The 12,671-nt window shown below is 42.0% G+C and overlaps 1 protein-coding gene across 1 annotated transcript; it reads right to left on the reverse strand.

Annotated features, from left to right (window-relative positions):
• Positions 1-9,760: 9,760 nt before the first annotated feature.
• On the reverse strand, positions 9,761-11,310 carry vent (ventral expressed homeobox). Its single transcript, XM_062519182.1, has 4 exons — positions 11,199-11,310; positions 10,767-10,966; positions 10,559-10,637; positions 9,761-9,774 (listed from the first exon to the last, which is right to left on the reverse strand). Exons 1-4 carry the CDS (start codon positions 11,308-11,310, stop codon positions 9,761-9,763), a joined length of 405 nt encoding a protein of 134 aa, XP_062375166.1.
• Between the last annotated feature and the right edge of the window lie 1,361 nt (positions 11,311-12,671).

Genomic DNA, 12,671 nt, shown 5'->3' on the forward strand with positions numbered 1-12,671 from the left:
GAGAGGGAGGAAGAGAAAGAAAGAGAGAGATCAAGGTGAGGCAACACAGGTGTAACAGTCCCCAGCTTTAAGCATGCACGAAGAAAGAGTGGACACACCATATAAAGTTGTCCATTGCACACGTGAACTTTGAGAGGACACCATTTTCTTTCACACCTCAAACAAAAATGAGTATCTGTATCTATTAAGGTCACACACTCCCAAGATGGAAGGCCCAGTGTTGAAGGTCACGGAAATAAATATCCTTCCTGTCAGACGTAATTGGGGTTGGCCTTGTTCTATTTGACATTACACACCAGCACAAAGCACAGCAGATCCAAGATACATTACAAAGAGTTATGGGAGAGGATGTGACCCTTTGTGTAGCATACGTGAGTTTTAGAGCTATACTATATGAAAGAACATGAATCATTACACACTGAAATGCTAGCCATTGCTCTCTGTCTCCTAATGCCCATGTCCTTAAACAAACATGAATGAGTAAGGAAGATTCATTCATTCATTCATTCATTCATTCATTCATTCATTCATTTACCAGGACAAGGACACATTACACATTAATCAGCATTTCTCTACATGTGCCAGTGTTAACCTGCCAGCCAGCCACTCATAGCAAATCATAGTTTGCTTATGGTCACTTACATGTAACAACACAATATTTAGTTGTGCATTCAGCCATGGACTCTCCAGACGATATCTCCTAAGACAACTCTGTTCATTCTGACTCATTCTGCCACAAAGAAAATAAATCTGGCAACTCTTTAGTTTAGGGAGCGCATGTTAACCATTAATAGACAACTATTATGTGTGTATTCATGTTCACCAAGGTCATTCAACAATGTATTAGGTCTTTGTTTCTACAATTTCTAATTCTTAATCAGTAGGTAATGTGTTCTTGATGAATGCTTAATAATAAAAAAAGATGTTGAGTAGAGTCATGCTATAAGGTTAATGGTACATGGTATGGTCTTACATCTGCTTGTGCCTGTTTAGGTGTGACCATGGCAACCTTGACAGGGAAAACAAGGAGGTGGATACTCCCAGCCGCATTCCCTCTCCGGACAATTGCACTCATTGATGAACTTATTCTCACTGCACTCTACCTTTTTAAAATGTTCCGAGAATTGTTGTGAAAATTGCTTTAAAAAGCTTAAAATGTTTGCCAAGTTGTGTAAGTCGCTTTGACTAAATGTAAATGTAATGTAATGTAATGGTATGGCTCAAAATAGAGGGCCTAGACTCCTACTACACGGTCTGAATATGTGACCTATAATGACAGAATAACATATTATGACATTACGATTACGATGTATTAGAAGGCCCATTTCATCTACAGTATACTATATACCAATAACCTTAGATAAAGACCAATAGTCGCTTATTAGGGATTCATCCAGAATAAATCACCTTTTGAGTAAGAATAAGAAATTCTAAGAAATTCTAACAAATCTGTAATGACACTTAAGGCAGACATTATTGAGCACTAATACATACATATATTACTTATGCATGAACGGTTAATTAATGGCTCTGTGAAATAAAGTGCTACAGATCTAATCTCAAACAGAATCAGATCACGTTTATTTCCGTCTTTGTGTCAGTAAAGTCAGCTGGTGTCAGAGGAGTTTCTAATTGTGTTAAAAGATCCTCTCTCGGCCTCCTGCTGTTTGAGCGTGCTCTTTTAAACGCAGCATATGGCATCTTTTTATAACCACTTATCATCACTCCTGCAGCCCTTTCACACTCTCAAATAAGGTCACCCACGCACACGTCACATGCTGCTCCGACAAAAAGCACTTTTCTTCCTAAGTATACGGTCCTCCGTACTCGTCACTCACATCCATCTGAAACACATCACGTCTGCCATTTTGTGATTCAGCTGATTAAACACCTTCCGTAGATGTAGGTGCTGTGCAGTGCAAACTGACATTGACAAGTAGAAAGCGTGGTGGGTGCAGGGTGAGAGATGTGCGCCGTTTCAGATCGTCTGCTACTTTGACTGTGGCCTTGGATGACTTAATGAACTTCTGCCGTTCCATTTGATGCCTATGCTTAAGCCACTGCCAGCTATTATAAAAAAAAATCATAATCATTATAGTCATCGTTAATTACCTAGCATTGAAATGATAATTACTGTCTTGAAGTGCTCTTGTAATGATATTTAATAGCATGATCAAGTCTTCTTTCCATCCTGAAAACAATTGAAAATAATTTCATGAAGGAAACAAGTAGTGAATTCTTAATATTGGTCGCGTACACACACACACACACACACACACACACACACACACACACACATAAACACACAGACAGACAGAGAGAGAGAGCAAGAGAGAGAGGAAGAAATAGAGAGAGAGAGGAGGAGAGATCCTTTGCGCACAATGTAGCAGTTTAAATTTTAATTAAGTTACAATCTAAAAAGGCAAAATCAATTACAAAATGAATTCATAATGCAACAATGCTCAATGCTTAATTATATAAAAAATAAAAGTCACAAGGCACATAAAGCATTCCTGTAAAGTCTACACTGTTATTCCCTGGCAACCTTGAGACCTTGAGAATAAGTATTTCACTGTAACTTCTTAGCATTCATTTAGCATTATAGCCTGTAAGCACACACTCATGCACACACAGGCAGTCACACACACACGGACACACACATACACACACACACACGTGTTTGCACACACACATACCATTGACTCTATACATTCATTTAACATACATTTTACTGAACACGCTTTCCTTAAATATCAGCAGCTGACATCCATCTGACTTGCTTGAAAATATGATCAATGACAGGCAACATTATAAGAATATTTCAGATTAATTGGTGTCAGCCAAGGTTAGCCCGACTTGAGACGGGTGAAAAAAATACACAGCTTCACTCTGGATCTCAATGCTTGTGTTTGCCGGCAGGTTATTGTAACTGTGAACAGCAGGTCCATGTAGACTTCAGACAAACAAGGAATGTGTTTTCTAGCGAGGAGAGACGTTTCTGCTTGCCACCGCACAATTTCCCCCCACATTGTGAAAACACAGAAAAAAAAAAACACTGCCCATGTGAAAAAGCAGACCCAATTAAAGGGGGTGGGATGGGTGTAAAGCCCACTCCTCTAGCCAAATTAGTCTTGGAATTCCATTAGAGCTTTTTGATGAAGGCACTAGGCCACAGAAGTCTCCTGTGCACCATCCTCAAAATCTCCATTTGTGTGTATGTGTGTGTGTGGGTATGTGTGTGTGTACGCAAGAGAGATTTGGGGGTGGGGGGCGGGGGCTGTGGAGGAGTAGGAAGCAAGAAGCAATCTCTTTGTTCCCCATGGTCCACAGGTGTTAAATAGCCAGAATGCTTGCTATATAATGAACGCTGGTGTGTGCTTTACTGTCAGAGCTGTTATTGAGAAAGGTCATCTTTGAGAGGTCACTCACTGCCTGTTCATTTTGTGGAGGGATGAGGTGGTCAAAAGGCTGTGTGTGTGTGTGTGTGTGTCTGTGTGTGTGTGTGTGTGAGAGAGAGAGAGAGAGAGAGAGAGAGAGAGAGAGAGAGAGAGAGAGAGAGAGAGAGAGAGAGAGAGAGAGAGCGAAACATACATTACCACTGCACGGTGAGAAGAGAGGTACGAGCCCTGAGGCACCAACTCTATGTATGCAAAGTTGGGTCACAATTGAAAATGACTCACAGTTGTTGATGTGAATACCGCCATATTATTATCGTTTCATCCAGCCATGTAACCATGGTGATTATCTTTACACCTCATGTCAGGGCACCAGGGGTCACAGCAAAGCATTCTGGGAGGTGGTGAAGTATGCTCTGTGTAATTGCACAGTGTCCGTACGTAGAACATGTCGCCTTTCTACCATTCGCTAACTTCAAAGGTATAGTAATAGTGGAGCTCACTTTTACAGTGTTTTAGTTGTAATCTGAATAAAACACACCCTTATAGGCCTACGCACAACATGTGCTTCACGTTGCTCTGCTCCTGTGAGGATTCTCTGGCATGGGAGAGACGGTTCATGTGGCTGGAATGCAGGGAAAGGAGTCTAATTAATTGTATTTTGATGCCCTGTGAGGGCAAGACAGACCTTAACGCGCCTGGCTGCTTTACCTCTGAGGGCCTTGATGTGTGTGGGTGGACTACATACGTGTACTCGTGTGTGTCTGGAAGAGAAACAAGGTTTGTGTGTGTGTGTGTGTGTGTGTGTGTGTGTGTGTGTTTGTTTGTTGTGTGTGCAAGAGAGAGAGACACTGGAGAGTGTGTGTGTGTGTGTTTGTGTGTATGCATGCGCGTGTGTATCTGTGTGTGTGTATGCATGCACGTGTGCGTGCGCGTGTGTGTGTGTGTGTGTATCTGAGTGAGACCGCCATTTATTATGCAGATCCCCATCGCTTCCTCCGAGGCCTTGCCTGAGTCCTTGATTCCTGGAGCCCGGGGCCTGTGCGCTGGCACTGGGGAGGACTGAGACCCTGGGAGATAAGAGGATCTGAGAACCCAGGGAACTGGCCGTCCCAGGGAACAGGCCTTTCTCTCCCTCCCTCCCTCCCTCCCTCCCTCTCTACCGCTGCCATCAACATGACCACCACCACCACCACCACCTCCACCACCACCGCTGCTGCCGCTGCCGCTGCTGCTGCTGACGTCCGAGGGACCAGATAGCGAGTGTGATGTCTCAGGACATCAGAATATCCGTGTCTAGGACAATGGGAACTGGTGCCAGCCAATCGCACTGTTATTTAAGATGGCACCACCATGTTTGTAGCACTTTCTGTAGCTGTTTGGGTGAGTTTGGGTGCGTGTGTGTGTGTGTGTGTGTGTGTGTGTGTGTGTGTGTCAGGAGAGGTCTGCCTGTGTGTGTGTCTGTGCGTGTGTCAGAGAGAGAGAGAGATGGATTTGTGTGTGTGTGTGTGTGTGTGTGTGTGTGTGTGAAAACTACAACATACTGTATGTGTGAAGGTGAGATCGCGTTGACTTGCAGTGGATTTGTAAAATTGTGTACACTGCAGATAAATACCAATGCAAATCTGAATGTATTAGCATGTGCTTTTGACTATACATTTATACATATACAAGTATGCAAATTCTTTCAAAGAAAATGTGAGTGTGAGCATGTAAGCATGTGTGTGCATATGCATGTGCTTATTTACAGTTTTTTACGATTGTTTACACACAAAAATATTTTTTTTCACACAATTAGCAAAATTTTACTCCAAGGAGCAAAACACCTCCACAGATTTGCACAACATTACACACAATGTCTGCTTCACCCTTTTTGCAAAACATTACACACAGTGATTTGTAAAACTCTACACACATTTCCACACCTTAGACACAGATAAGGATTGTGAGGTTACTTCCTTGTCATTACAAAGCCCCGGATTGCCAAGGACTACACTAATGAACAAATTGGATTATCACATCCACCAGGTGTGTAAGCACACCTGTGCAAAATTGAAAACGCAGCACTCAGGTGTGCTATACAGTCTTGTTGCTTTTGCAGTAGTTGCTCTTCAGAGTCAAAGTGTATGTACTTTATGCAGTAGTTTTTGTTTGTCTACAGATTTTATTTGTTCAATTGATTTCATTGTTGGTTGATTACTGTAACTGATTATGGTTAGAAATACTGTAAGTATTGAAAGAAATACTTGAAATATTCAGTCTACAGCAGTCTTCAGTGTTGTACAGTGCAAGTGCAAGTTTATAGACCTATTTATGTACACTTTCCCTATGTCGAACTAATCATGAAGAATGTTGTGGGTTTGTCACTATTTTTTGGACATCTAAATGATCCCTTACATTACGATGTCTGGGCAAAACTCTAGCACATGCTATTTCCTAATTTTTCTTTTTACAAATGCGTTTTGCATTTATCACTGCAGTGTGAAACTGGCTGCAATAGTGTCTGATCATTGAGGACTGTGTTTGTTAAATGACAACTAATAGCATTTTTACAAATATGCGTATATGTTTTGACTGAAGTGTGTATGTTTTGACTGAAGTGTGTTTGTTTTGACTGAAGTGTTTTATTTTGCAAAGAATCTAGGAATTATGCAAACTGAGTGTAGCTTTTGGATACCTGTGCTTAAATTTTGTTAAAAAGAACTCAGTTTGAAAAATTGCGTGTAAGCAATTGAAAAAAACTGTAAAGAGCATAGGTTTTCAATCTCCCTCTACACAATCACCTATTTTCATGCTTATAATGTCAAATAATTGGTATGTTGCCACTCTCTGTCGGTGCTGTCTAGTTTAGTTAAGTTCAGTGCACATTCATGATTGTATGCCTGCCTGCCTAACCCTGTGTGCCTATTTCAGAATATATATCATCTATGAGTTTGACATATGAGTGTGTGCAAGTGTAATGAAAACATTTGTGTATGTGTGTGTGTGTGTGTGTGTGTGTGTGTGTATGGCTGTGTGTACGCGTGTGTGTGTGTGTGGGTGGGTGTGCGTTTGGGTATATGTGTACACGTGTGTATGTGTATGTCTGCGTGTGCATGTGTGTGTGTGCGTGTGTGTGTGTGTGTGTGTGTTGTCTGTGCAGGTGCAAGCGATGGCCCTCAGCCTGGAGGAGGCGGGCTGGGAGCTGGGAAGGAGTGAGAGAAAAACAGCTACTCTGTCTTCCCTAAAACATCTTCAAGGTCTCTGGCAAGGGATATATTCCCAAGGGGAGCCAGCGCACAGGCAGGAGATCTGCTCGACGCTCAACGGGGTAAGAAATGACTTTTCCGCTTTCCATTACCGTTCAGCGCACTGAAAACAAAGGTGTAGTCTTTGTGAATAGTTTGCATTAGCTGGGCTACTTAACTGTATTGCCACTCTTCATTATATACAGTAGGCTTCTTATTATTTGCTATTGGTGCTTAATTTCCTTAAAGGCAAACCATACAATTGATGTGTGGATGATGCAACAGCCTGCTTAGACATACATTTGCTTATTCAGTTGATCCTTTGTACGTTGAGAGGTGTATTAGTGTTAGAATTATGGATGTATTATGCATAGCCTTTTGGAAAAGCTTGTTTTAATGACTATTCCTCTGTCTGCCTCTCTCCCCCTCACTCTCTCCCTCTGTCTGTCTCTCCCTCAGAATCTCTGCCTGTCTCTCTCTCTCTGTCTCTGTCTCTCTCTCTCTCTCTGTCTCTGTCTCTCTCTCCCTCTCAGTGCTCAGGTGGCAGGCTGCGCATTCTCCAGCTCTCACTCGCTGTTCCTTTTTCCTATGCATATACCTCTTTGACATGTGGCTTTAAAGAGGCATACGGCATGGGAAAAGGGGGCTGTTGAGGTATTCCACTCGACGCCAACCAACAGCCCGACAATTCGTGTGCTCTTGTACCTGAGCGAGCCATCGCCATGTTGTCTCCTGCTCCTCTGCTGATTTCAACCAGAGTGAAAGTTTGTTTGTGTGTGTGTGTGTGTGTGTGTGTGTGTGTGTGTGTGTGTGTGTGTGTGTGTGTGTGTGTGTGAGAGAGAGAGAGAGAGAGAGAGATTAACTGTTTGTACTGCCATTTCACTGTAGTCCTTAGAGAGGTGTTGAGGGATGGTACAACAAGCAAAAGAGACCTGTTTCCAGTTGCAGTGTAAAGTGCTCATTCAATGATAATAAAAAAACAAACATTCAAAGAAATTCCCAGATGTGCTTGCGTGTGTAATTGTCTGTCTCGTGTTTGTTTGATCAGCTTAAATATTGTTAGACTTGGTTGGGGAGGTCATCCATTTTAATAAATCCTGTCTTAATCTTTCGTTTTGCAGCGCTGCATTTCTAAATTAAAACAGGTACTTGGGGACTTAGAGAAGGCTTTCAGCTTGAATAGATGACTTTTTTTTCAGTAAATTGGATGTCATGCTAGAAAATAAATGTGGGAATATTTTGTGTTTGGTTTGAAATACTATAATGAAATGATATTTGTGATGCATAAGCTATTGGTTGAGATGGTATTTGATGCCATTTAATCATAAATAAATAAATAGGACAATGCAACCATTCATAGAATCATTTACACCAGGCAGCCACTATAACTGACATTGCTCCACTCAAATTATAAAAGGTATTTCCATTATCAAATTGCTATCCACAAGGATAGCTACAGAAGAAGAACAACAACAAAAAAAGAGGGGGGGGGGGCGTGGCGGTGTTTGGGTGTGGGTGTGATAGAGAGAGAGAGCAAAAGAGAGAGGGAAAGCTCAGAGCTCACATGTTTGTGTGTAGCAGATGGATTAGTTAAAGAGGTGTTAAAACACTGTCAATGGCTCCAGAAGCCAACAGACCTATTGACACATTTCTTGATCTCTTCCCGTCTTTTGAGAGGTAGTGGAGGATCAGAATGAACGAAGAGTTAACTCATAATTAGGCTCTTAAACACACAGTCACCTAAAAAAATCGTTTTCAACTCGGTTGGTCTTGGTCCGTTGTGTAGGCCAATCTTTAATTTCGGGGACAAATGGCACCACCTTGTGGTTTGCGTCTTAGATATCAAAACTTTTCAAACTATTCTTATTTGATAAACCAACACATACTTCCTAATGCTTTAGAGTCGATGCCTTTCCATAGAGAATTATTTGACATGTTTCATATCTGCAAAGCTCTACACTCACCGTATGCACAATACAATGTGCAGAAATCCCTAAATGTTAATGCTGAAGATTCATACATGGACCTAGTCCCCTGCACATATACGCATGGAGAACACCACTGGAAAGTTTTCAGTGGAGGATCACCCACAGACATTTCTTCATAATGTCTATATTGCACTGTATGAACCGTATAGGCTCTATGGTATCCATCAGTGTCTCCAGCAGTATCAAACCTTTCTTCAAATCACAGAGATATCTAGGCCTATACAATAATGCAAAATACAAAATGACTTAATTAATGAATTAATTGAATATCATATATGGGCAAATTACAACATGGACCAATAGATGGACATGATCCTATATTGTATTTCCTAAACTTCATCTCCAACTCTGTTTCAAGGCGACTATCATAATGTTGAATAAACTTTCAGCATTCATTCACTGATGACACGTTTGCATGAACCCTCGCAAAAAGGTGCATTTTACAATTTCCGCGCCATCTAAAAAGCACAAGAAGAACCCAGTGATGGCGGCATCCTGTGTGAGAGTCAGCAACCCGGTTATGAATACATTCAAAGGATCAACTGACGAGGTACTTACTGCATCGTAAGTCTATTAAACGGGGGCTGGTAAATGACTTCTCGATGTAATATGCACTGCTGGCAGACTTTAGGGCGCCAGGTTTCAGCACCTCGATACAAGGTGCGAACTCGCCGTATGAAGCACAACAGAGCGCAATAGGTCTCAATGATCGTGTAGTTACGGAGGCTTTGAAGTCTCTTTGAAGATGCAAATGGACATAGACTTCGGACCGCGCCGCTGGGTGGGAAAGAAAATGACAGCCGTCACTATGTCTGGACACAAGGAGCGCATCGTGAGACTGCCGTCTTTTACATGGCATCTGGCGGAGATTAGATCATTGGACTCATTGGATCATTTTTTGTGTGTGTGTGATCAAATGTTTTTATTAAGTCACACAAGGTTATAGAAAACCATCTCTGTCGAATTACACTTTACACAAAGTATGCCAACGACATAAGAAAGTGTCCCAGGGCAAAAACGAGGAAAGAAGGGAAGGGAATTGGAGCACATATCTTCGCTAACAGAGAGACGGCTGTGCCTGTGAGACACAAATTCAAACCCACGCATCTGCATTTGTAAGTGAACAGAATAGGCCAAAGCATCACTTGGCCTAGGTCGGTTTGCCTACGGAAACGATGTGGATCACACACAATTTTGGAAATTATTTAAATAATTGGAGACACACTCAAGGCAGAAATCAAAAATGTATTGCCAGGTCTGATGCTTTTGTAGACTGATCTGTATGGTGTCTTCACCATCTGGGCTCTCCCTGAGAAATAGCATGGAATTGATATTGCAATCACCTTTCATTATCTGTGAAGGTGCGGGAGTATTACATTAATAATAAACTACAACTCTATGTCATTGAATCTTATTTCAGACCATCCTTGGATGGACCAAATTGGGATGGTATTTCACTGCACTGAGTCTAATAGAGGTTGGCGCAGGTTTATGAATCAGTACCAGGACACATGTTGTCAGTAAAACGTAAAACATATTTATTACGAAAGACATTTAAACATTTGAATATACTTTTATACAGATATACAGAGCATAAATTAAACTTTTTTTTAAAACATACAGCAGGTAGTGCTTTTTTGTAATAGACAGTGTCCCAGAGCCTTAGCTTATTAGAGCTGTACATATTCTAGATTAAAACAAAACAAAAACATTAAGGCACAGAGATTTGACAGAGTTCGGCAGCAAGCGGCATCCACTTAGTAGTAACATGAAGTAAGCATCATTGGGTGGACAACTGGAGGCTGAGGTTTCAGTTGTTGAGCAGAAACTCTTTGCGCAGAATGCAGGTAGACGTGGGGCGCATTCGATGGGAAGGCGAGGAGCTGTCCACCAAAGCCGTGGTGCTGAAATCCAGCGGCTGCTGGAAAGACCAGTGATGGCAAAATACTTGGAGCGAGGTAGTCTGCGCGCATGTCCTGAACATCACGCTTGAGTTTCATCCGTCTGTTCTGGAACCACGTTTTCACCTGCGATTTAGAATAATAAGTTCGTATTAATGATGACATCCTAAGATTTCTATTCAATGAGTTACTGCCCTATGCCTGCACAGAATCTAAACCTATAGCTACAATCACTAGTATAACATTTTTGCTCACCTGAGTTTCAGAGAGTTGCAGTTTCTCTGCGATTTTCCGTCTTTGGGTCGCACCGAGGTATTTGTGTTTGCTGAATGTCTTCTCCAGTCGGAATATCTGGTCAGAGGTAAACTTGGTTCTCATCCTTCGATTGGCACCAGATTCGCCTTCACCAATGTCTCCAACCTCGCTCTCAGAGCTTGACGTGTAGCCACAACTGCCTGAATAAAATCATGCATATATGTTACTCATAAGACATTGGCCATAATAAATCCTGCAATGCCAAAATGAAAATATAAAATCACCATGCTTTCATATAGAGATACCAACCTGAAGGAGATGACGGGACAGTAGCTGGCTTGCTATGGTCCTCGGTGTCCGTGTGCAACAGGTCAGTCATATTTGGCAGAACAGAAGTATCCGTATTTGAAACTGTATATCCTCTATCCTGACAGGAGGCATCTTTGTTGATTTTGCTCTGAATTCTGTCATCCGAGGTGTAAGAGCAAGTAACTGGTGAATAAAAGCTTTGAGAAAGCCATTCCACTGAGAAATGTTTAGCCATTGCGCGCTCCAATACTGTGTTGCTTGACAAGCAAGAATAAGTCTGTATCTTTAGGCCCTAGCTTGACATAGGCCTTTATGTAGGAGTCATCCCACCAGTATTTGCATAAGTAAAGAGGTCTCGACGGAACGATAAGTATTTGATGGGTGTTGTAATTGAAGGTAATAGGTGTCGCAATCGTACGTTTTCACACATGCAGTAGCCTACACTTGTTAAATCCAGGCGCCGGTGAGTCTGAGTGTTGCACCGCGCCTAGACACTGCTTTTGTTGTCAACAGAAATCACAGAGGTAAATGATCATAAACTGACTGATACAGTGATTACATCGAACTTTTCCTCATCAAGCGAAGATTAGCGAATGGCCGAGCTGGGCGGGGGTCTTATTTTCTACAGTGACGGCCACTGAGGTCATTGCCCATTTATTTGAAATCATGACGAATATGGGCTGTTCTGTACAAATTTGATAATACTTTCAAATAGACTACAGATAGGCTGTATTGTTTTTAACTTGACGTGTCTGGGCAAATCCTCTGTTGGTGTAACTCCAATCAAAAGGCGGGACCAGTAGCGTTTGAAAGAGGCCTACCGGGCTTTCTCCCGTCAGCTGTTGCCTTTAGACATTTGGGCTCATTGTCCAAACACCTCAGCAGGCGTGATGGCTGCCCGAAAGTGAGTGAGTTTCGTTTGATCTCTGTTGAAACGAGAATCTGAATTGGCGTTGGGAGTGCTACTGACGCCAGGCAAACACACGAGGCCTGCGGTGGCCCAGGAATTAACTTTTGAAATACGGACATGTTTTACCAGAAGGGCCCATCTTTGTAGTTGCGTCCCAGAAAATTAAATGACTCTATAGCTCACCAACTAAATCCCATATGACATAAGCGTAATAAACGAATGAATGGCATGTTTCTGAATACAATTCAAAGGTGATCAGAGTAGTTAATCGATGGGTCGACTAATTAAATGGATCAGGTTTTAGGCTGTTGGGATTAAACCGAAACAATGATCACTACTTTTCAGATCGTATCAGACACAGTCCCTTGATCCCACACCTTATCAAACATTCCCTGTCGCCTCCTCTGTACTTGCCATTCAGTCGCCCAGACATGCTGGAGCCAGTATACCCTGCGCCTGTGATAAGAGTAAACTCATCAATGACCGACGCAATTAGTACTAATTGTCAGTCATGATCTCCTCGTTAGCTGGCGTTTGAAGTGCTCCGGCAGAGACAAACAGAATTAGTTAACACGCATATGAAAGCACAGTATGGGACAGGCCCCCAGTATGGCGAGCTCTAAAGATCAATGCTTACAGCACACGGCCATCTTTTAAAATAGGCCGGAACTGAAATTATTTTATTC

Source organism: Sardina pilchardus, chromosome 18, assembly GCF_963854185.1.
Source record: "Sardina pilchardus chromosome 18, fSarPil1.1, whole genome shotgun sequence".
NCBI classification, from domain to species: Eukaryota; Metazoa; Chordata; class Actinopteri; order Clupeiformes; family Clupeidae; genus Sardina; species Sardina pilchardus.

Excerpts from the sequence above, each read along its gene's own strand:
- vent (XM_062519182.1), bottom strand. The coding sequence starts at position 11,310 with ATGGCTAAACATTTCTCAGTGGAATGGCTTTCTCAAAGCTTTTATTCA. Across the intron at positions 10,967-11,198 it reads AATCAACAAAGATGCCTCCT|GCAGTTGTGGCTACACGTCA; the intron begins GTCAGGATAGAG and ends GATTTTATTCAG. Across the intron at positions 10,638-10,766 it reads TGCAACTCTCTGAAACTCAG|GTGAAAACGTGGTTCCAGAA; the intron begins GTGAGCAAAAAT and ends TCTAAATCGCAG.